Consider the following 24,136-nt stretch of genomic DNA (forward strand, 5'->3'; position numbering starts at 1 on the left):
CCCAAGCGTTCGTTGTATGTCTCCCTAGGTCCTAGAAATTGTTACATAACACCCACCACACTACAAATCATAACTACTAATGTCATACAGTTGTTCTCACTCCAATCTTTGATTCCTTTGCCTCTTATTGCAAATATTCAAATGTATTTTAGGACTATTAAAAAGTCCATGTTATTAGCATCTGTTTTCTTCAGAAATATGTTCAGAGTTCTCTTGGCACTCACATATCCATCAAATACAGTTTATGCAGCAATTCCCTCTTTACCCAAACACCGTTCACTCCTTCCATAGTAGCCAGATGATCAGTCTTGACCCACTCAGTCTACACCCATTTATTCCTTCCTGCTTTCAGTCTAGCACCTTCCTATGCTCACTAAGCCCTTTCTGTCCTTTAAAGTCAAGTCTCCAGCCTCAGACACTTGCTCTGCCTTTCCTCTGTTCCAAGGATAGCAGTATTAATGCCTCTAGGAGGAAGCTAGTAGCATGTTAAACAGAAACACAGGAAACTATCTGATACTTGATTCGTGTTTTTATTATTCTTATAAAAGCTGTACATGTTTTTTAGTTATAAGGCCAGATGACAGAGAAATGCAGCTTTCTATAGAGAAAACATATATAGTCTAAAACTAGTGGGCAGTTAGTGCTTGTCTGGCATAGGGAAGACCCTGGGTTCAATCTCTATTCCATACATAAAAAGGAACAAGTGAGTGGCTAAGTAAACCCAGTGCTCATCTTCTTCTGAATTCAGTACTCCAGTAACTGCAACTGCACGCTGGCTCTCACTTCCAGTAATCGAATACAGAATGTGATGGTTGCATATGCTCGGCCCAGGACACTATTAGAAGGTATGGCCCTATGGAGTAGTGTGTCACTGTGGGTGTGGGCTTCAAGACCCTCATCCTAGCTGCCTGGAAGCCAGTATTCTGCTAGCAGCCTTCAAATGAAGATGTAGAACTCTTAGCTCTTCCTGCACCATGCCTGACTGCACACTGCCAAGCACCTGTCTTGATAACAGACTAAACCTCTGAACCTGTAAGCCAGCCCCAATTAAATGTTGTCCCTGTACTAAGAGTTGCCTTGGTCATGGTGTCTGTTCACAGCAATAAAACCCTAACTAAGACCCAGAAGAATCCTGCTTCATTCAAATTTCAGTGCTTTATCAAACCATTTTTAAAAGTTGGAGTTGTTTCTGTTATGTAAATAGCAGGTTTCTCACCGAAATAAATGTAAATTTAAGACGTAGGCTCAATCTGAACAGATTACAAGAAGAGTACTTCCTCTCTCCCAAACACAGATTTAATAACATTGACTTTGAGAAATGGGTAAAAGGAAAAGATTGGAAGGGAAAAAGCATTCCCTATAAGTGCATTAAGTTCTGTTCATGAAAAGGATCTTATCTTTTACTAACATAAAGATACAAAAGTATTTCAGAATATTATCTTTTACTTATTTACAAGTATTTAACAGCAACATACCTTGCAGTGAAAAGTAAGTTACACTGAAACTGTTCTATTCTGCACATTTAACTGATCTCCAGTGCCAGTTAAAGACAATGGAGACAGGAGTCTTACTGAATCCCTAACAACACGGTAATGATGAATCTGAAAGGCCTCAGATTCTGCTGGCAGGATAAAAGCCCACATGCCAAGGACACGAAACGCATACCTTCATCGCGAGAGCGATTAAGGCTCCTTCAGTTGGCTTTCCCATCAGAGTGTTGTTCCTAATGACAGCATCGTTGCACACACAGCCCGCCTAGAAGAAATGCATAGGAACCATAAAAACCCATCACTCTAGCTTCAGTCATTATGAAGCAAGTTAACTTTTTGGACAATATAACTTTACCTCAACAATTCTGCTAACAGCTGGGTTATAGAATCCATGAACAACATCACCATCAACAATCACTTCACCAAACTGATTGTAGCCAACTCCAGTAACCTGAGGAACATGAAGTGGGATTAGTAACAAAGAGTATCGTAGTAAGACTTGATGGCAGTCAAACAGAACCCTAAGCTACATTCGTGCCACTTTCCAGGCATGCTGCTGCTAATACAAATGCTTAACAACAAAACATATCTAAAACTGGTCATTTTTATTAGAAGACCAGAAATTTTATTTAGGATACTAATTTACCTAAAATGGTATTTTTGTCTGTTCAAAAATACATTACAGAAAAACAAGAAAACCATGAAAAATCTCTCTACATAAGTGAGCTTAATGTCATAACAGTACAGTACAGCTTGAGAAAAATCCTGAAACCCACTACTACCATGTCTAGTCTCTGACACAGACCCGAGTACATGTCGTAGCTGGAACTCGGTGTTCAGGCAAACAGTCTTAAGGCCAGGGAAAAGCTCACCCTGGGACTGACGGCCTGCTCTAACAGCACAGTACCCTGGAACTGACGGCCTGCTCTAACAGCACAGTACATGCCGGAATGTAGCTAAACTACTATCACAATTAAATGATAACTTTAGAAGAAGAAAAAACGGGGTTGGAGATTTAGCTCAGTGGTAGAGCACTTGCCTAGCAAGCGCAAGGCCCTGGGTTCGGTCCCCAGCTCCGAAAAAAAAAGATTAAAAGAAAAAAAAAAAGAAGAAGAAAAAAACTGAGAAGTTATTAATGTTTAACACAAAATGATGGGACCCTGAAAAGAAACTTATATCCTGTCCACCATATATACAAGCATAGGTAACTCCCAAGTACCCTTCTGAAATCAGATCACACAACAGCATTAGGTATCCTTGATCAAACCTAGTAATTAAGGACTTTGTAAAACTGACCTAAACAAACTCTAGTATAAACTTCTGCCAATCTCTTGAATGTTTGTTTTCACTGATGAATCATCTACAAATTTTTAAATTCAGTGCCCTTCATAACTAATATAAGAACATTCTAATCAGAGAGTCTGCAAAGATTGGGAGGACCTAGACCTAGCCTTCCTTCACCTTCTTAAAGAGACTATCAGGAATGAGCGTGTCCGGTGTTTACCTGACACGGGTAGCCCTGGGATGGTCAACACAGTCCCTGCTCCTAATAACTCATCACTTGATAGGAAGGAGGGAAGAAATGTTTAGATAGGATAAGGACTGGAATGCGAAACAAAAACCCACCATGTACCCTAGCGACAGCTCTCAGTAAGGCTCTCCTGAAGACGTGAGGAGGCGCTCAGCTATCTATTCTACACAGGAGGCCAGCAACACGGGCCACACAGGGAGAACTAGGAAACTAGTATATTTCATAACCACATAAACGAGGGGGAGGGAGGTAGCTAAGGCTGAAGACGGAAGTAAGAGGCTGCACAGAGCTTCAGAATCCTCGGTGCAGCGGAGGACCACTGAACTATCTTAACGTAGGGGTGACTGCTGCTGCATTTCCATGAAAGGTTCTCCAAGTACAGGGAGTGTGGGAACCTGGAGGGCATGGAGATGAGCCTGGTAGAGGAAGGAGGGAAGAAGGGGGACGCAGAGGGAGGTACCACAGGTACCTGCGACTCCGTGAGTCCTGATCCACTACACACAGTGGCTCTGAGGTGGCTCCCAGCAAACCGCTGAGCCAGCACAAAGAACCCAAGGGCAGGCCTGTGGCTGTTTCCCCTATTCTCACGGAGATTGCCATGGGGGTTCAGCCCTCTTCTGCAGTCTCTTGGACAGGCAGCCAGTCAGATTCTGCTACACAACACCTGCTGCACCCCAACTTGCCCACGAATATATAAACATACCCTAATTGTGTAAAAAGCTAAATCTAAGCTTGTGTAATAAACAGAGTTAGGTCTGCACTCTGATGCTGGTCTCCAGAGTCTGAATCCCAGGCAGCTTCATGGGCTCTATTTCCACTTTCCTCCCACTTCCCTGTCCATGTTCCCCAGGAAAGGAAAGAACTACAGAAAGCCTAGTCAAAAGGATGCATCGGAAGGCCAGGTGACAGACATGTTCCGAGCAGCAGAGACGCAGGCCAGCAGTTTAGAAGGGGATGAGTGGGTGAAGGGCTGCCCTCAAGAGCTACCAGGGATCCAAGCGTCTTGTAAACTGTGAACCCAATGCGAGATCAGTAATACAATCACATGGAAAGGAGGGAGACTCTGAAGGTAAAACGCTTGTTAACATTTAAACATTCAGTTTCTAAACAAGGGAGATGACCTTAGAAAGAAGAAAGCTCCCCACCTCAGCATGCAGGCCGTCTGAAGTGAGGATGTGAGTAACAGTCATCTCATTCTTCGTCAGGGTTCCAGTTTTATCTGAACAAATCACATTACAGCAGCCTAAAAATAAATCACTGGGCATCACCACAAGACTCAGAGGAAAACCTTAACTTAGAAAATAAATAAAACACCTGCAAACAGTGTTCCAGCTCTCTGAACTTTTCAAGTCATTGGTAACTATAATTTCTTACATTATATTTGCTTCTTCATAAAGTTTCTGAAGTTAGAAACAAAATGTAGATGTTTACTTTTTCTTAGTTCCTATAAAGCTACTTCCCCTTGGATTTGGCCAGGAACTTTGAAAATACATTTTCTAGGAATTTTGGAGGATCCTGACATGTAAACCCACACAATTTCTTCAATCAGGGTTTTATAAGGTATTACAAACAAGAAATTGAATTTAAAGCATTTTTGCATAGCCAAATTGCATTTAAAAGTTTTGTGATATTTTAAGAATAAAATTGTTCTATCAATATAACCAGAACATATTTACTCTTTTTAATATAAACAAAGTCAACCTAAGCAAGAAATTTTGAGCCCCTTAATTAACAACTGTCAAAAAAAATTCAATAATTTTGCTCCAAGACTTCATTAATAGTATGCAAACCAAAACACGATCTAAACATTAACATACTCCATTGATGTATAAAGAGTCCTCCTGAGAAATGAATTTTTAATTGCCTATTTAGATTGTTTGGGCCCAACATCATTGTCAATAACAGAAACAGAAAAACAGTAAAATACATTGGCTCTCTGCCTCCATGGCTCTCTGACTCAGGGGTTCTCTGTCCCTGTGGCTGTCTGTCCCCGTGGCTCTCTGCCTCTGCTCTTCACAACACTTACCCAGCGTTTCAACAATAGGCAATTTCTTTACAATAGCCCTTTTCTTCACCATTCTCATAACACCAAGGGCTAGTGTCACTGTGACCACAATAGGCAGACCTTCAGGAATTGCAGCTACAGCCAAACTGTAAGCAATAAATACACAGTATTAAAATGTAAGTTCACTAAAGTTGTCATAACAATAATTCCTAATCCTATTTCCTAATATTAATATTCTGTTCTACTTCTGTAACCATAATTTACTTTTTTCATCATCTGTTTAGAGACTGATTATAAAAGCTAAAAACAAGCAACATTTAAAACTATGTGGCCGACTGGGCATCCTGAAGGATTAAACACATGTACTGACTGCCTCTGTCTCATCTGAGCAATGTGAAGTGACATCCTCTGCTCGCGTGCTGCAACTCGCCCTTACGATACAGGAAACTGCACAGTGTGGTTTATGGTCCACATCTAACGAGCCTTTACAGTCCTCAGTCCCAAGTCACTTGACAAATACAGAAGACTAGACTACGAAGAACTTGACGAGAACTTCCTTAATGTTACTCAAGACGATTCCTTGCTCTGACAGTCTGTATACCTGGCCTGGGGAACATGCTCTGGTACCGTGGGACTGCAATGAACCATAAAAAGACTTCAAGAACGTTCCTAACAGAGTCTTACGATCCTGGTGTCTTTGATAGTCTTGAGGTTTTGTTTGTTTGCTTGGGTTTTGGGGTCGCATTTTACTTTGTATGTTAGAATTTCATTACCCGGGGCTAGCTACAAATCCATGATCCTGCTGCCTCAGCTGGTAGCAGGCATGAGCCAATCAACTACTTCGATAGTTGTTTTATCAGCAAGCAAGACTTCAGAAAACTTAGTGGAAAAGGACAGTCATGTTTTACATCATTGTGAAATATTTCTGTTCTTAGAATTTTGAAACATCAATTACAGTGGTAATTTTTCCTTATCTGCATAAAATTTCTTTGTATCACTTTATACTCAGACATTTTCCCACTTTCACATAAACAGTATAAGTGAACAAAAATGAGCATGGCTAAAAATGAAAGAACACCATCGCAGACTGTTTCAGTAAAAAGGAACAGAGGTCCTCATATTGGAGACATTATGTGATAAAGTCCTGGCTTCAAAGATAACTGGAGAAAGGGCCTTTCTCCTTTGTCCTTAGAAGCACATCGTTCATGCATCAACTCAGAGTTTATAGCCCTGATGCTTCAATTACACGGTTAACTTCACCCATTTTAAAGACCGAAGAATTTCTACCTGGTTTTCTGTATTCTCTTTCGTCTAGTAATTGTTTAGTCATCTGTCAATTTTCCTCTTTGCCATTACAGTACAAAACTCAACAATTCTCACCTTTGTTCAATGAATGCCTCAGAAATTAAGTATAAAAAAACACCCTACAAAGATCATCTCCAAAACTACTTTTATATTCTTACATGGTAATGGGATATACTGGTCAAACGCCAATCAGTAAAATACTGATGGTTTAATACTCCATCAACCTTCCCCTTCCATGTACATTCTACATTTTCAAGAAGTAATTTTTGGTACATACAGAAATAATTGTTAAATTAATTCTTAAAATAGTAAAAGGAAGGGTTGGGGATTTAGCTCAGTGGTAGAGCGCTTGCCTAGCAAGTGTAAGGCCCTGGGTTCGGTCCCCAGCTCCGAAAAAAAAAAAAGAAAAGAAAAAAAATAGTAAAAGAAATTTCAAGAAATGAGAAATTATAGCCACTAGAAATTCCTTCATGAATCAATAAATAATAATAAATGAATTTATCAATCAATATACCATCATATATTGTGGGTCCACAATTTTTATTCTATTAATTTTTTCTTAGGATGTTGACATATCCTAGAGAAAATAATAAAATGCTACGAGTGCTCATAAACAAAATTAGTTTTAAAAAGGAGTGGGGGGATACTGGGGAACTGAACTTGGCCTTATCATGTGCTAACAGTACCTCAAACACATTCCCCACTTTTATTCCACAAGCCATATTCAGTGCCCACCACAACACACACTTTTCAAAAGTTCCGGCTCATGCTCTAACTCCTTTACCATGTCACAAATACCTTTGAGGCATTTCTTTTCTTCCTATATATTTCTTACAATCTAGTCAATTTGTCCTTTAGTGATACACTGATTTTTTGTTTTGTTTTGCTTTGTTTTAATATTTGAGCTTTTCCACCCTAGTCTCCTGCAGAGAGATGCTACTCAGAATCCCCTTTCCTTGAGTTACGTAGCTGAGTTCTATCCTTCCTCACATCCCCTCTCTTATCCCCTCTTCTTCCCTTCACAAATATCCTGAGCACCTATTTTTAATTGACTGAAATCTACAGATTTATAATCATTTCCTCTGTTGTTGCTAATCAATGTTCCGCCATCTCACAATGTGATCTGAAGTTGCTAGAGTTGAAAAGTGGATAAAATGTCCCTCTTCCTCACCTGACTAATCCTGTTTCCCTAGTAACCCTGAGACTGTCCAATTTGTTGCTGGCTCACACCATTTATATAATGAAGGGGATTTGCTGACAATCTTTGGCTGAACTAAGAAAACCATAATTCTCTTACAAGCAGCCATAGATACATATTCCCTGAGTACAGTGACTCTTGATACACCTGCATCGTGTGGTAAAGGAGGCCAAGTGGAACCCGGGGCATCCCCACCTTGGAACCTTCCCCACTGTGTGGCTAGGTGGGCAGCTGCATGCTCTGCTGAGGACCACTCGGTGAACTGGCCCTGTGTCTTCAGCGCACAGACAGCAGCTGTGGTTTGTCCAGTGCTGACTTACAGCGTTACCACTTGTCGTGGGAGCTCAGGTAACGAGAAGTCTAAGACGACCTAGCTACACTTCTGTGTAGGTGGCTCGTGTCCCTTAGCCTCACAATGACATGGGGGCTGTGCTCTGCAGATTTACCCATCTGGTTTGGGGTTGGATGGAGTCACTCAGTCTCCACAGGCCTGGGCTGTACTTTATCTTGAGAAGATACTCATACTCTTTCCTCCATGGTTCTTTTTTGGAAATGATATTTCCTGAAATTATTTTTGTTACTTTTACTTCATTATTTCTGAGGGTTTTTTTTTCTTTTGGTTTTTGTTTTCTCAAACTTCATACTTAATTTTTAATTTCAGGAATCAGAATCATTCATTTCTAGAAATTCTTTGTTCTCTGATGCTTTTCTACAACAACCTCTCCCTCTTTCATGGATGACAAAAGATACTTGATTTTTAGAGATTTTCTTTTTCTTTGGAAAACTGATGGTTAAATTAATATACTGTGGTTTTCTATTTCACACTATGAATTTTGAACATACAAAGCTTGCCTTCTTATATAAATGCAACATGAGTTAACAATCCAGTTATCTGGGGAAATGGAAAAATATATTTCTCCACTGACAAATAAAATGTTTCCATTTTCCCATGACATTACTTCAATATGTCTTTTGTGAGGTAAATATTGTAACTATATGTACACTCTATGGACACACAGAAACCCGCTATGGCTTTTGAACTATTTAAGTAGGAACACTATACTCTTGTAAGCTCCATATAAAACCAACCTCCATAATGAAATAGTGAGTGTGAATGTACAGACATTTGCACTTACCTTACACTAATAGTGAACATTTCCAGAATGTCTTTCCCTAGTAACCAGCCAACCAACATGATGATACCTAGAACAAAATCAAATACTCATTTTTCCCTTTCACCTTACAAAAGACAGATTAACACGCTCAGGGGTACATAAAGTCTCTTGACAGAGAAGGAAAAAATGTATGGAATCACAATGAAGGCTTTACAGTAAGCAGGAGGATTAAAGTCACCACAGCTTCCTGAATGGTTCTGGTGCTCCCAGTCATCTCTCTAAAAGAACTGACAGCATTTTCACAGGATGAAACTGGAGGCAGAGCTATTAAACATATAGGTCTTATATCTACTATCAACTTTGCAAACTTAACACTGTAATTAAACTTTACATAAACCAATATGCAGATATCACACATAAAGTGTGTACTTCATATCAAAGTATATTTAGGCCTACTCAAAGAGACTGAGATTTTACTAAAATCCTCTTCAACTTATCAAATTCACTAAAAGGCACCTGTAAATAGCAACGACCAAATAAACTGAATACAAGGTGTATCAGCTAAAAGCAAGAATATTACCTTTCTCCCTCCCAAGGTGACGAGTGACTGCCAAGGAAAGAGGCATTTCAGGGACTGTTTCAACCAAGCTACACAAGAGAATGATTGCTATAAAACTGCATTACTGACTTGAAAACACTAAGAAATATAATAAGGACAGTGGGAGAATTAGGAAAATTCTACATTAAAATTATAAATGTATATTTATATATGATTTGTAGATGATAAAGATGTCATTTTAAAACATTAAATAATAGATTTTAAAATTAACAGTACTGGGATAATTAACTTTGTGTAAGAAAAATACAACTCTAACTTAAACTGTGTAATTTTAAGAATAAGTATTTTGTTTCAATTTAAAGGTGCTTTTACATAGTTTCATGCAATTTTGACATCATCTGTATACTACACAATGTTTAAAGCACATAGCTTTCTCCTTAAACAATTACCATTTCATTCTGCTATTTTTATTTGCTTTTTAAGAATTTCACACATATATACAATGGAGATACTTTGCAACACGTGTATTTCCCTCTCAAGTCTTCATTTCTTTTATAACCCAATTACTGTTGTTCCTATGCACATGGGTATAGGGCCATTCACTAGAACATGGACAACCTACGAGGGGCCACATCCTTGATGAAAACTGACTCTAGACAGCAATCTGGTAGACTGTCAATAGCTCTTCAGTTAGGGGTGAAGCTTCGTGAGCCCCTTGCCTTTTACATACCAGAATGGTGACTGGCTTAATCTTGTATAGGTCTCATTCAGGCAGCTAAGTTGCTATGAATTAATGACTACAATGACCCCGATACATTCTGAAGACGCCATTTCAGAGTCTCATAAACGTTCCGCCCTCTCTTCTTCAATCGTCCCTAGAATGTCTCAGTTAGGGCTAAGCAGTCCCATCACTTACTCTGCACTTTACTGTTTGAGTTTCTCTATTAAATACTTTACACACAAAAAAACAAAAACAGCTTCTCGTTTGAAGTGAGAGTTGCACTCATCTACAAGCATTAAGTATTGAGAAGATAGCCTCATATGTGTCCATTTAGCAAAATAATAGTAGGTTCTACTCTAAGCCTCAGACCTCCTTAGCCTTGGTTCTTGGCTAGATTCATAGTTCCAGACATAAGTATCTTGCTGTGAAGCAGATAATCTTTAAGGAGTTACAATGAGCAAGGCATAGTGTCACAGTCCTGCAATCCTAACCTTTGGGAGGTATAGGAAGACCTAGAGTTCAAGGACATCTTTGTCTACAAAGTAAATTTGAAGCTACGGGGGGGGGGGGGGGGGGGGAGGCGGGGGAGGGGTGGGACATTAAATGAAAGTGTGTTCTACAGTAAGCATTTGACTAGCAGGTGTAAGACCCTGGATTCAATCACCAGCACAAAAACAAAAGCTAAGCAAAACTTTAAAAAACAAGAAATTAATTTATAGTGATATTCTTAAAGAAAACATATTTATAAATATGAGCACAGGAGATTCCTAGGATGATCAAAACTTAAAATTACTGAGATACCTGTTACTTCAATAATTTTACTTCTAAAAGTATATCCGGATGAAATGAACAATGGTTACCATATGCTATTATTAATGATCTGCACTGGAAGAGTAAGTCTATGAAAATCCTAAGTAAAAAATTGAAAAGGTGCCACTTAGAAAACAGAATACAACACTGTCTTTAAATCTGCTTTGGCTCATTATCAACTTAGCAACAAGATGTTTATGGTAGAATATCTGAAATAGAAGGGAGGGAAGGAGGAAAGAAAGGAGAGAAGGAGGGATGGAGGGAGGAAGGAGAGGAGTAGGAAAGGAAAGGAAGAGAGGAGAAGAGGAAGGGAAATAAAACAAAGAGCCATCGACACTAGCATAGCTAGAAAGACAAATACTAAGTGTTTAGAGAAATGCTCACTGACTATACACAGGAATTACACAATTCCGGTCTTATCTGTTTCCAGAGTCAGTTTTATAATTTTAAAAAATAAGTACTAAGCAAAAAGGAAACATGGGAGCAAAATAATTCAACCCTCCACATTCAAAACAGAAAACGCAAAAAGCCAATGAAATGGCTCAGTGGGCAAGAGAGCTGTCATGTCAAACAACAGGAGTTCAACCCCTCGAAGTCACATGCGGATGGAGAACTGACTTCCACAAGTTGTCCTCTGGCCTCCAAACATGTACACATACATGTCCAAGAAAACTAAATATATAAACACATACAAAAAAATAGAAAGAAAAGAAAGAAAAGCCAGGTAAAGAATGTGTACATATTGGGGTTGGGGATTTAGCTCAGCGGTAGAGCGCTTGCCTAGCAAGCGCAAGGCCCTGGGTTCGGTCCCCAGCTCCGAAAAAAAGAAAAAAAAAAAAAAAAAAAAAGAATGTGTACATACTCACTCTTCTCTTACCTATTATACCAAAGGAGTAAAAGGACAGCTGCTTGCCCAAGAGGTCCATGCTCTTCTGCAGAGGCGTTTTTGGTGCCTTGACAAATTGGAGAAGATACCACAGTAAGTTGAATGGAATGCATCTTCTGTGAAGTTCTGTGACGTTCTTGAAGTGCACACTCCTGAGTTAAGCACATGACTCTCCTAAAGGTTAACAGTCGCACCTTCACTGAAGAAACTGAGGCCCATGCTCACACAGTGCAGGCCATGTATCCCACTGAGTTAATGTCTTCTGCCCTTCTCCGTGACTTCATTACGATCAGTTGTTCCTGCCATTTTCCAGCATTCCTCTCTGTACCCAAATGTGCTAGTAAACCTGTTTCTGTTTATCCTGTGCCTCCCTGCTCTGCCCTGCTCAGTGATCACTCACTGACAAGCTTCTTGCTCCATGCCGCACCCTACACTAGAGTCTTGGGAGGCCAGCTAAGAAATCCAGATGATTCTGGAAGGACACAGCACTCACAGGATGCAACCTTCACGCACACGCACACACACACACACACACACACACACACACACACACACACACACACACACACACGGTTGTGTTAAAAGCGTGGGTAGAAGAAGTGATCTGAGCAGTCCTGGGGTAAGGGTGCAGTGACAGAACATGAGCTCAGTGCATACTACATAGTATGTTGGCTATAAATCTTTTTAACATAAACAATGAATAAAAAATAAACAACTTTTAGTATATTCACAATGTAAACTCAAACCCTTTCAATTGCAGGATTTCAATCTTGTTTATAAGCAAACACAAAGAGCAACATCTTGAGGAAGACACAGCTTTCAACAGTACATCCAAGACCTATAAACACTTTCCTACTAAAGATAGAAAATTACAGATTTCAAACAAAACACTGACATAGTAAATACTCACTTCTTCTGCCTGCATCATCTTAAAGACCTCTCCAAATTCAGAATTCTCTCCTGTTCCAATGACAATACCCTAAAGGGGAAAATGGGGAAATTTCATTTCTATTCCGATGGAATCACCACCACTTAAACAAACAAACAAACAAACAAAAGGGAGAGGTAGAGAAGAAAACAAAGGTCTTTCCTTTCTTTAGTCTTACCTCCAGACCTGATATTATATATTCATTCACTCTTGTATTCCTTTGCAAATTTACATGTTTGTGTTACTCTTATTAATATTTACTCCTTTAAAATACAAACCTGAGAAACAAACTGACCTGGATGTGAGGCTCGTATCTTAAAATGTAAATGTCTTATGCTCAATAAACACTTAATGCTACATCTTGTCCACCACTCCACTCCCACTCCCAAAAACGAATGGTGACTTTTATGTTGGTAAAATATTAGAAACCAAGAAACAAAATAGCTGAAATACACCATTAAGTGAAAAATACGTGATCAGAACATTATAATCAATACTATATTAAAAAATAAAAATAACAAAAAAAAAATAGAGAAAAGATTGGTCAGTAGTAAAGCTCAGCAAATAAAGGCTCCTACAGCCAAGACTGAAGGCTTGCATTTGAGCCCTTGCAGCTACAGAGGTAGAAACAAGTAACTCCCAGAGTTGTCCTCTAACCTCTGTGCACACCCCAGGGAGCCCATGAGTACACACACACACACACACACACACACACACACACACACACACAGACATACGCATGCACAGGTATCTTTTAAAATGTTCTTAAAAGATAGGAAATTTTACTTAGTGAAGAAACTGCTTTTCAAGGGAAATGCTCACCTTTGCTTTGCCACATCTGACCAGAGTCCCCATGAAGGCAATGTTACTTCTTGATGCAAGATCCCCATTGGTAGCAGCTGGTTGAGGAGCGGTCACCTTAGAACAAGGAGTTGTCTCTCCTGTCAAGCTAGACTCATCGATGGAAAGATCCACGGCCTTGAAAAACAAGTGCTCCATCAACTTAAGTTACGAGACCTTTCAAGGACATTTCACACATCAGAGTTCAGGAGCACAGCCTCTTCCAATATGCACATCCAGCCATTAGCTACAACTTGTTTCATATCCACTACTTTAAGACAAAAGATCAGGTCAGTATAACCATATATGTTAAATGAAGTCAACAAAATCTGACACATGAAACAAAGAATGCTCACCATAGGGACAGGTTAGCCTAAAATTCAAAATGCAGCCAAACACCTGAAACTACAGCTATGAATCAAAGTTTTCCTAACAAAACATTACTGCTTAGTGTTGTCCTGTCAAAGTGTTCTGTTCTCCTTTCTAAGCACAGAAACGAGCATTTTAGGTGAGGAACGTGTCATTTATGTGACCTAGAACCCACAAAAGACTATTCCCAGTGTAAGGTGTGAAGGAAGCCCTCAGTGAGTGCAGGAGTGGGTGGCTGTGCTGCCGACAGGGGCACAATTATGTCAAAGACCAGAGACTCAGCCCCATGGGAACGACAAAACCTCCTCACCCTCACCCTGGGAGAATCTGACTCTGAGTCCCAAAAAGCACATACAAAGTCAGGCTCGGTGGCATGGGCTGGATGTGTTCACAGGAGCCTAGGGCTCACTGGCCAGCAGCCATAGGCTAATCTGATGCCTCGGGACCCAATGAGATGCCTTGTCTTAAAAAAACAACGTGGACTGCACCTGAGGAATGGCACCCAAGGTCGATCTCTTGTCTCCAAAGACACAAACATGGGCACCCACACATATATAAACACATAAATAATATTTTATAGATTGTGAAGTTGATTTTATCCTTTAATAATTGCTATAAATTGCTGACTTTCTGACTTGAGTGCTTAATGAAGAAAAAGGTTCCTACAATTTTGAAATGTTTTGATAAAGATTTTTAAACATGCCTACTATCTGCCATCGCCCAGAGATAATCTTATACCACCCCACAGAAACATAGTTAGGAAATATGGCCTTGGGGGTGGGAGACATCACTGAGCAGTTAAGAGCACTTGTTGCTCTTCCACAGTCCCAGGTTGGTCCTCAGTGTGGCAGCTCACACATGTCCGTGACTCCAACTCCAAGGAACGTAATGCTCTCACTCAGCCTCTGCAGGAACCAGGCATGCAATGTTATACCAACATATATGAAGGCAAACACCAATGCCCAAAAAATAAAATAATAAACTGAATTTAAGGTTCTTTAGCATGGCCAATTTTATCAGAAAGAAACTAAGTGACAAAAGCATTCTATTCTGTGAGGAAGCTTAGACATCAAACTGAGACTAGAAAAGGATAACTATGCTCAAAGAACAAAAACAACAAACAATTTATAGAAAATATCAAGAAAAAATGCATAAGGAAAATAATTAGAAGCCATGGGGCTAAGGCTTGGTCTATAGCTGAATGGTAGAGCACCTACCTAGGGTTCATGAGGGCCTGGTTTATATAATACATGACACAGTTCAATCGATCAATAGCATAACAACCAGAAAGTGAAAATAAAAACTGAGTAAGTTACCTAGAGGAGGATCAATATTAAAATTTAATTTTTTTAAAAAGCAATCAATAATCTGGAAGATGAAACAATTAAAAATCACTAGTCTAGAGGCTGGAGAGATGGCTGAGCGGTTAAGAGCACTGGCTGCTCTTCCCGAGACCCTGAGTTCAAATCCCAGCACCCATTTGAAGGCTCATGTCTATCTGTAACTCCAGGACCAGAAGATCAAATGTCCTCTTCTAACCTTCATGGGCAGCAGGTATACCTGGTATACACAAAGAAAAAAAAATACCCATAATAATAAAAATTAAATAAAAATTAAATAAGAAATCACTAGTCCAAAGAGCAGAATGAACAAGATAGTAAGAAAAGGAACAGAGTTGCAGGATCTGTGTGAGTGACACGGTCTGTACGAGACACTGGGTCTGTGTGAGACACTATCAACCAAAACAATGCGTTTTGAGCACTGCAGAAGAAGAGGAGCAGACAGGTAGACAGACCACCTGTGTACATAACGGCTGGCAACTCCCAAGCTTGGTGAAAAACCCCAATCCAAATCATCAGGAAGCTCCACCCATCCCCAGTGAGACACACTATTAAGGAGAAAGAAAGAAAAAGTGTTGTGGCCAGGCAGATGACAAAAAAAAAGGCAAGAAAATCAAGTCCTATCATTATTTAATGGAGTCACAAAAAAATTAACAATAATTCTTATCAAAATCCAAAACAGAGGTTTAGAGAGCTGGCTTAAAAGTTAGGGGTACTTGCTACTCTCCCAGAGGACTGGAGGTTGCCTCTCAGAAATCCACTAGGCACATTTCCTTGTGAGGGGATAGAATGTATTCTCCACCCCATTTTTGAGGCAAGGTTTAGTTAGTTTCACTGAACTAAAAGTCCACTGTGATGACTAGTGTCCTCACCTTGACAGACCCTAGAATCTCTTAGGAGATGGGCTTCTAAGCATGTCTACAGGGCAGCAGTTCTAAATAGGTAGGTCATGACTCCTTTTTTGGGTGGGGAGGGAGGGTGTACATGAGATACCCTGCATTATCAGATATTTACATTATGATTCATAACAGCAATGAAATAATTTTGTGATTGGGTTAAACAATATAAGGAACCATATTAAAGGCCACATACAGCATGAGGAAGGTTGACAACCACTGCTATAGGGTATGATGTTGATTACATGAACTGAGGTGGGAAGACCTACCAACTTCAGGTGGCTCCATTCCCTAGGCAGAGGCCTCAGAACTGTGTACAGAAATCACAACAAGCTGAGTGCTAGCATGCATACACTCATTGCTCTCATCTGACGTAATGTAGTCAGCTGCTCCAGGCTCCTGACAGCTTGACTCCCTGCCCTGATGGACTATAACCTTGAACTGTGACCTAAACTGTTTTTCATCAGAGTATTTTATTAGAACAGGAAAAAAACTAACCCATGGCTCTGCTAGCTGGCCAGCAAGCACCTAGATCTGCCTGTTTCCACCATAACTCCGGGGTTACAGACATACGCAGACAATCCTAGCTTGACTTTGCTTTGCGAGATTCAAATGCAGGCCTTCTTGCTTACAGTGCTCTAACCCACTCAACTATCTCCTCAGCCAGAGAGCAAACTTCTTAAACTATGAGTCACAACCAAGGCTGAGATCACCTTAATTTTAAGGGTCATGAAAAATCTGGCAAGAGTGAAAGATTCCTGAACATCCAATAACCAGAAGATACGTTCCCCATCCAATACATAGTGAACCCTAATTGTCTCTGACAGGACTCATCCATGTTGAGTTGTGCCCTCACTGCTACCTGGTTCTAAACAGGCAACATGGACTTTGCAATCACAGCACACGTCAGCCCTAGACATGGCCTCAGCACTTGTGTTTTGAATTAGAATGTCTTTATTGTACATATAATGTTTTCTGCTATTACATAAACACAATGGCTACTAATGAAGAAAACTTTCATTTTCCCTACTCTCATTCCTTAACAAGTAGGTATCATATCAGTACAGGTTTGAACTGTAGTGCGTTAGATGCTTGATTTCAAACATCACTATGTGAATTGCTGAGTTTCACAAAACTTGTTTCATGAATTTTGGCTTGGGATTGGGACAAAATGTTCAATAATTTCAGAAATAACCCTGAATATACTTGTGCCATTTTGTACTATGTGTTTATGCAAAGTGTTATTCTCAGCATTAATGATTATAAAATGAAAATACTGGTCAATTCTGGAAAATGTTCAAGATGTTCTGTATCTTGCAAGTTCAACTGCTCAGGCAGGATTTAATTCTTTTTTAAAAGATGTATTCATTTTTATTTTATTAGCATTGGCCTACATGTGTGCTGTGATGACTGCCAACAACTACACTGGAGCCCTTCCTCCATGGAGACGGCAGCCCTTCCTCCATGGAGACGACAGCAATTCCTCCATGGAGACGACAGCCCTTCCTCCATGGAGACGACAGCAATTCCTCCATGGAGACGGCAGCACTTCCTCCATGGAGACGGCAGCCCTTCCTCCATGGAGATGGCAGCAATTCCTCCATGGAGACGACAGCACTTCCTCCATGGAGATGGCAGCACTTCCTCCATGGAGACGGCAGCCCTTCCTCCATGGAGACGGCAGCACTTCCTCCATGGAGACGGCAGCACTTTGTCCTTACTGGAGGAGACACGCATTCTGGCTACAAATTCCTAAACATGCTGCATCTGCTAAACCACCATACATGGACTGAGATAACCACTGCAGTCCACACTGGATTGCTCACTTCTCAGCCGGAGAAATGAGAGTGGACCCACGGTCATGGACTCCCCCTGTCTTGTTTCCTACTGTCCTAAAGCAGCTGGCCTGAAAGACAGAAAGGCCTTTTGAAGACACAATTCCATCGACAACTAAGTGGCAGGGCAGGGTTCTCCAGAAGGCAGGCAGTATAGCGCTACATCAGCATCTAATACATGGTTCAATTTCTCCCCAAACCAGGATCCACAGGTCCAGAGATCAGGGGTGAAAAGGGGACACTTCTATTCACTACTATCCCCAACTTGGTGCCTCACTGGGAAACTCTCTGCTTCCTGTTCTCACCAGGGATAAGGTTGGGCTTCCAGTTCAATGGAATGTTTGCTGTGATTCTTGGTAGGAGCACTTTCCCCTCCGGAAACAAAAATTCTAGGCATGACCCCTAAAAATATAACAGGCATGTGGAGGTTATTCTTGGTTGCCAACTTGACAACATCTGGAATTAATTAAAACACAAATTGCTGGACACACCTATGAGGAATTTTTTTATCTTGACTAAATCATTTGAAGTAAGAAGACCAATTTCTAATCCAGATCTTTGATGTAGGAAGAAGCACCTTTAATCCGGACTGTTTGATGTGGGAAGATCCATACTTAATCTGGGCCATACCTTCCACTGACAGTTTATATAAAGGACATGAAAGAAAGAAGCGTGTTCTCTCTCTCACTGCCCTTCTAGCCCTCACTCTGAGTCTCACTAACAAGTCCATTCCTTCACTGGCATTGCAACCCACTTCTCTGGGATTCCAGTGTATACTGAAGACCAGGCAGATGTCCAGCCTCAAGGACTGAACAACTCCTGGATGCATTCTTGGACCTTCCATTGGTGGACAGCCACTGTTGGACTTCCATTGGTGGACAGCCACTGTTGGACTTCCATTGGTGGACAGCCACTGTTGGACTAACTAGCACTCACAGCAGCCACAAGAGAGCAGCAGACCCCCAGAAACTGGATTACTGATCATTGTGAGTCAACATGTGAGTGCTCAGAATCAAACCCAGTTCTCTGTAAGAGAAGCAAGTGCTCTTAACCCTAAGCCATCTCTGCAGCCCAAAATTTAATTCTGTATGTAAAAATAGTATTTCCATCTTACTGGTAAACTTGATTTCCCTTTAGTAAATGGAATTATATATACATATTGAAGAGTTGGTTTAAGGATTTTTTGATTATCTGTCAATGCTTGATTTGTAGGCATGTTTTATATACCTACATTTGGAGTGACAGAAAAATTTCTCAGACAAAATAATTCATGCATGGAGGGGTCTGCAAACACATTCCCACAGAAAGCAGGGCTGCTGTGACATAAGAAACAAAACAGCAGAAGCTCTTCCCTTCCCTACAAGCATCCTTTCAAATATAAGTGGACTAAATTACTATGAGTATATTCATAAAGCAAAAAATTATATGGCAATAAAAAGTAATAGAGTACTATATACTATATAATATGCCTAAAAAAATGCTGTGAAACAGACAGGAAAAGAAAACTGCGTATTATATATTTAAATTAATGAAATGTCAAGAATAAACATACATTAGTATCAAAAACAAGAACACAGTGAGTGCTGAGAGAGGAGTTGGAAAGTGATGACGGTTACACAGCTCTGAACAGACTGAACACTAAATGTCACACTTCAACTGTGCATGTCTTACCATATATGTGGATTCTATCTCCAATAACGCTTAGGCCAAGTACGGTGGCCTCAAGCCTATGATATGCGGACAAAGGAAAGGGCAGCTGGACCTATATTTTAAGAGCCAGCCTGATCTATGTTTAAAGACCCCATTTGACAGAAATGGCCTCAAAAATATAAACAATGGATTTTTAATGACTCTGTAAAAAGGTGGGTGAAAAGCACTCTGGGCAGGAACTGGTCACATGCACAGAATGTCCAGCCATCACACCCCAGATGATTTCTATGCACCTCGAGAGGGAGCATGCACTGTTAGGCAACTCTACCTCTTACTGAGAAAATAAAATTCACATTCAGTCGAAATCATACTTCCATTTTTTACTTTGCTCTTTTCTAAGATGGCAATATGATATCCTCAGGTGATGCCAGGCCGTGTGGTGAGCCGGAGCTCTGAGTCAGACCGTCTCGTGACCCCACAGTGAGACAGGACTCTACTGGGACGCACGCTCCCATAGGCTCGCACTGCTACCTTCCTGCTGCACACCGCTCTTCCATCACTGCTGCTATGCGGTGTGAGGCATTCCATGTTTCCCGCCACATCAGAAGTCATGTCTCTCCTCTCAGTTTCTATACTTTAACTCCTCTTGAGTTCATCTTACTGTGTTCATGCATGATGGATTCCCAAACTAACAAAATTCTATCACCTTTCTGTTGCAACAGTACCTAACTCAGGTTTTCATAACAGTATCCTAACTGACTACATGGATACCGCTAAAGACTTTACAGCAGAAGTGGCTACCTTTTAAGGAGGGAAACATGTTTGTGTTTGTCACTATTTCAGGCAGAACACTAAGCATTTCAAAATAACTACGTGTTAATCATTAGGACTGCTAAATCTATTAATCAATACCCATGTACCCTAAACTTACCTCGAATAAGCGTAAGTCAGCAGGAACTCTGTCCCCCACAGACAGACAAACTGTATCACCTGGAACCAAGTCTCGGGCAAGTGTATGCTCCAATTTTCCTTCACGAACACTGCACCATGAAACAGAAACCATCATGGTAAGAAAACCATACTGCTTCTCTTTAAAATTACATTCAATTTCAGTGACTTGGTGTCTGTGGCTGGAAAGACGGCTCAGTGGTCAGCAGTGGCCCCCGCTCTCACTGAGTACACAAACAGGTCTCCAAGCACACACATCAACTGACAACTGCCTCTAACTCACCACCAGAGAATCCAACACTTCTTTCCTCCTCAGACACCTGCATTCACATACACACCATGTACATCACACACACACACACACACACACACACACACACACACACACACGCACGCACACACGCACACACGAATGACTTTAAATAACTTAAAAATAGTTTAAAAATTAATCTTTAAAAATAAAATAAAAACAGTAAGCATCGTGTGAGGCACTAAACACATTTGTGAGGCAGAGGTAGGCCTGAGTTTGAAGATGGCCTGGTCTATATTGCAAGTTTTTGTCCAACCAATGCTACGTAGTGAGACCTGTCTTTAAAAAAAACCCTAAACTGTAATCATTTGATTAATTGTGTGATCTTATTAAACTGCAGTGTTGGGGAAGGGTCGGTGGAACTAGCTGATCACTGATTAACTCTTCGCACACGAGCACTGAGGCTGTCTTGAGATGCATTTCATTACACTGCTTCACATCTGCTTAGAAGAGTGTAGCACACACCCACTCCTGCACAGGAGTAAGTACCTACAGGTGAAGAAGCACTTAAATCACAGGCAAGCAAACTGGACACAGTAGGACCATCAGCTACGTCCCTGCCCTCCTACAGAAGACACAAGGCAGAAACACACAGAGTCCTCAGAAGTTCCCAGAAGGGTCAAAATATATGGTGGTGGAGAGAAGACTGCCTCAGAACCTGTGAAAGAGGCAGCTGTCAGACGCCAACATCTGACACATTTCTCTGTTTCCCAGGTGTGTCATGGCCATGCATGTCTGCATTCATACACATGAGCATGCACACACACGGATAAAAAAGAGAAAAAGTCTGTTGAATAAAACCATCTCAAAACATCAATGGCAGGATGTTTGCTATACTGATCAGAGAGATTCTTCTTCTCATATTCAACAGTCTCTACACACACACACACACACACACACACACACACACACACACACACACACATACACACACACACCAGGAACAACAATGCTTATTGTAACTAGTCACATTCAATTTCTAATTTTTAAGATGTACGACTCTCAAATAAAAAGAACGTACCAATGGCATTCTGGTGGCACAAGTTTACTTAATTCTTCTAAAGATTTTTCTGAACGATATTCCTATTTAGACAAAAGTAGAATTTAATATTAACAAAAACACTTACAAAGAAATTCAAATATGTATGGTCCTTTTAGACTAAAATATTAATCTAAAATTGTTGCTTAAAATTTCCTTCCAATTCATTCATGTCTTAATTTATTTTTCCGTATATCCCTAACCCATAAAAACTTGTCCCTAAATTATTGTAATCAAGCAATTATGAGAATTAAATATTCCCGATTACATATTTTAAAAGTCTAAGATTGTGTAGGAGAAAATGAAAGCCAATTATTGTGTCTAAGAGTACATTAAAAGTTAAGATACTGTGCCTCATTTTTAAGATAATTTTACATTTGGTATTTAGTGACCAAAGAAACCAAAATATTAATCTGTATGTAACATTTGCTATGAGGACTTAAGCCCACGCTAACTACACTAGTTGGGAAAGAACAATGTGGCTGAACTATTCTGACCCTCGCTTTTCTCATCAACCTGAATTATGAGAAAGGGAAGCCTCTGAGAGGCCTCACATAATCGACAGCTAAGGCTGAGAAACGTCTTCCGTCTCACCATGCTGCTCGAGCTACGGTCCCTCAGCAGCTGTGCTCATGCGATGCCTCGGCTATCCTGGCCTCCTGTTTGTAACACGCACACTAGTATTTTGGTCTATCCTGGCCTCCTGTTTGTAACACGCACACTAGTATTTTGGTCTATCCTGGCCTCCTGTTTGTAACACGCACACTAGTATTTTGGTCTATCCTGGCCTCCTGTTTGTAACACGCACACTAGTATTTTGGTCTATCCTGGCCTCCTGTTTGTAACACGCACACTAGTATTTTGGTCTATCCTGGCCTCCTGTTTGTAACACGCACACTAGTATTTTGGTCTATCCTGGCCTCCTGTTTGTAACACGCACACTAGTATTTTGGTCTATCCTGGCCTCCTGTTTGTAACACGCACACTAGTATTTTGGTCTATCCTGGCCTCCTGTTTGTAACACGCACACTAGTATTTTGGTCTATCCTGGCCTCCTGTTTGTAACATGCACACTAGTATTTTGGTCTAAAGTTGAAAGGCTGAGGGGCAAAAGCGGAAATGAAGATAAATATTCGTGAAACACCTGCTTGCTGGCACTGCCAACTCTACCGATCACCAGCTGCTTCAAGTGAGAACGCAGTTATGTACGAGCATCTCAGAACCACATCAGTCACTACACGACAAGAGGGGCAAACGGCAGCAACACTAGAAACTACAGGACGTTACTAGATATTCCTCTAAATTCACCAACCATAGTGAAGAATTTGGAAGTTTTATAAAAAAAACAAAAAAAACAAAAAACAAAAAACAAAAAACAAAAAAAAAACACCTCTGGATGGGTAGAAAATACCAAGATTACCAACTGTAGTCGCTAGTAACTAATCAAACAGAAGCAACCAGTCTTTATTTCTACAGAGTTATATTAAGAGGTATCACTTGTATGACAATACAGAATAGCCAGAGATTTGAAGGGCTGGGCAGAAGGAAAAATGGTTTGAAGAATGCTTTCTAACTTGTTTGTAAAATAGTTTGCTGCTGTTTTGATATGTCTGAGGAAAGGGATCAAATCTACATAAAAAACATTAATTTAAAAACAAAGCTTTTCATGATTTTTGAGGCTTTTAAATTGTTAACCTGACGCCATGGCTGGAGTGTTTGATTCCTCTCTGCCCCCTTTTTCCTTTTCCCCTCTTCTGTTTTCAATAGTTAACATGTGGCCCATGTTGGCCTTGAACTGACCTAAGTGCTGAGAAAGAAGAAATCATGAGACATCTCCAGATTATTCAGAATAACCCTTCGGAGAGAGCGCTCCGCCTGCTGTCACTCCTTGGCCTTAGGAGAGAGCGCTCCGCCTGCTGTCACTCCTTGGCTGTTTGAATGACTATACTGAACAGGGAATATGACCGCCTCTTCTGAGGAAAATTTTAGAAGGGGCGTAAAGGATTACCAATAATGAAAAAGTAAGTTTTAATTACCAAACAAGACTAATAAGGTTAGAAAATAACACAGTGGAAGTCACGCTGTTAACTGAGAGAACCACTCATGGTTGTCCAGGCAGCTTTCTTTAGATGATATCTAGTAAGTTGCCTATTCAGTTTTACACTCACTCTTTGTCTTGTTCATCTAGACTTAGCCCTAATAGATACTGGCCCAATTTTATAACCGGAAAAAATGTTAAACGTAATGGTAGTTATGTTTTTTGTACGGGGTTTTGTACGGGGTTTTGTACGGGGTTTTGTACGGGGTTTTGTATGGGGTTTTTTTTTTGTTGTTGTTATTGTTGTTGTTTTAATCGTTTCC

The 24,136-nt window shown here is 40.4% G+C and overlaps 1 protein-coding gene across 10 annotated transcripts in view; it reads right to left on the reverse strand.

Annotated features, from left to right (window-relative positions):
* Atp2c1 (ATPase secretory pathway Ca2+ transporting 1) overlaps positions 1–24,136 on the reverse strand; it is a 107,664-nt gene that overhangs the window by 26,447 nt on the left and 57,081 nt on the right. For all 10 annotated transcript variants that reach the window (NM_131907.2, XM_087560249.1, XM_087560257.1 and 7 more), the window contains 10 exon segments: positions 1,666–1,755; positions 1,846–1,941; positions 4,167–4,264; positions 5,048–5,172; positions 8,666–8,732; positions 11,612–11,687; positions 12,531–12,599; positions 13,371–13,526; positions 20,410–20,518; positions 21,758–21,819. In NM_131907.2, coding sequence (NP_571982.2) covers positions 1,666–1,755; positions 1,846–1,941; positions 4,167–4,264; positions 5,048–5,172; positions 8,666–8,732; positions 11,612–11,687; positions 12,531–12,599; positions 13,371–13,526; positions 20,410–20,518; positions 21,758–21,819 — 948 coding nt within the window.

The sequence above is a fragment of the Rattus norvegicus genome, chromosome 8 (genome assembly GCF_021556685.1).
Source record: "Rattus norvegicus strain SHRSP/BbbUtx chromosome 8, alternate assembly SHRSP_T2T, whole genome shotgun sequence".
Lineage (NCBI taxonomy): Eukaryota > Metazoa > Chordata > Mammalia > Rodentia > Muridae > Rattus > Rattus norvegicus.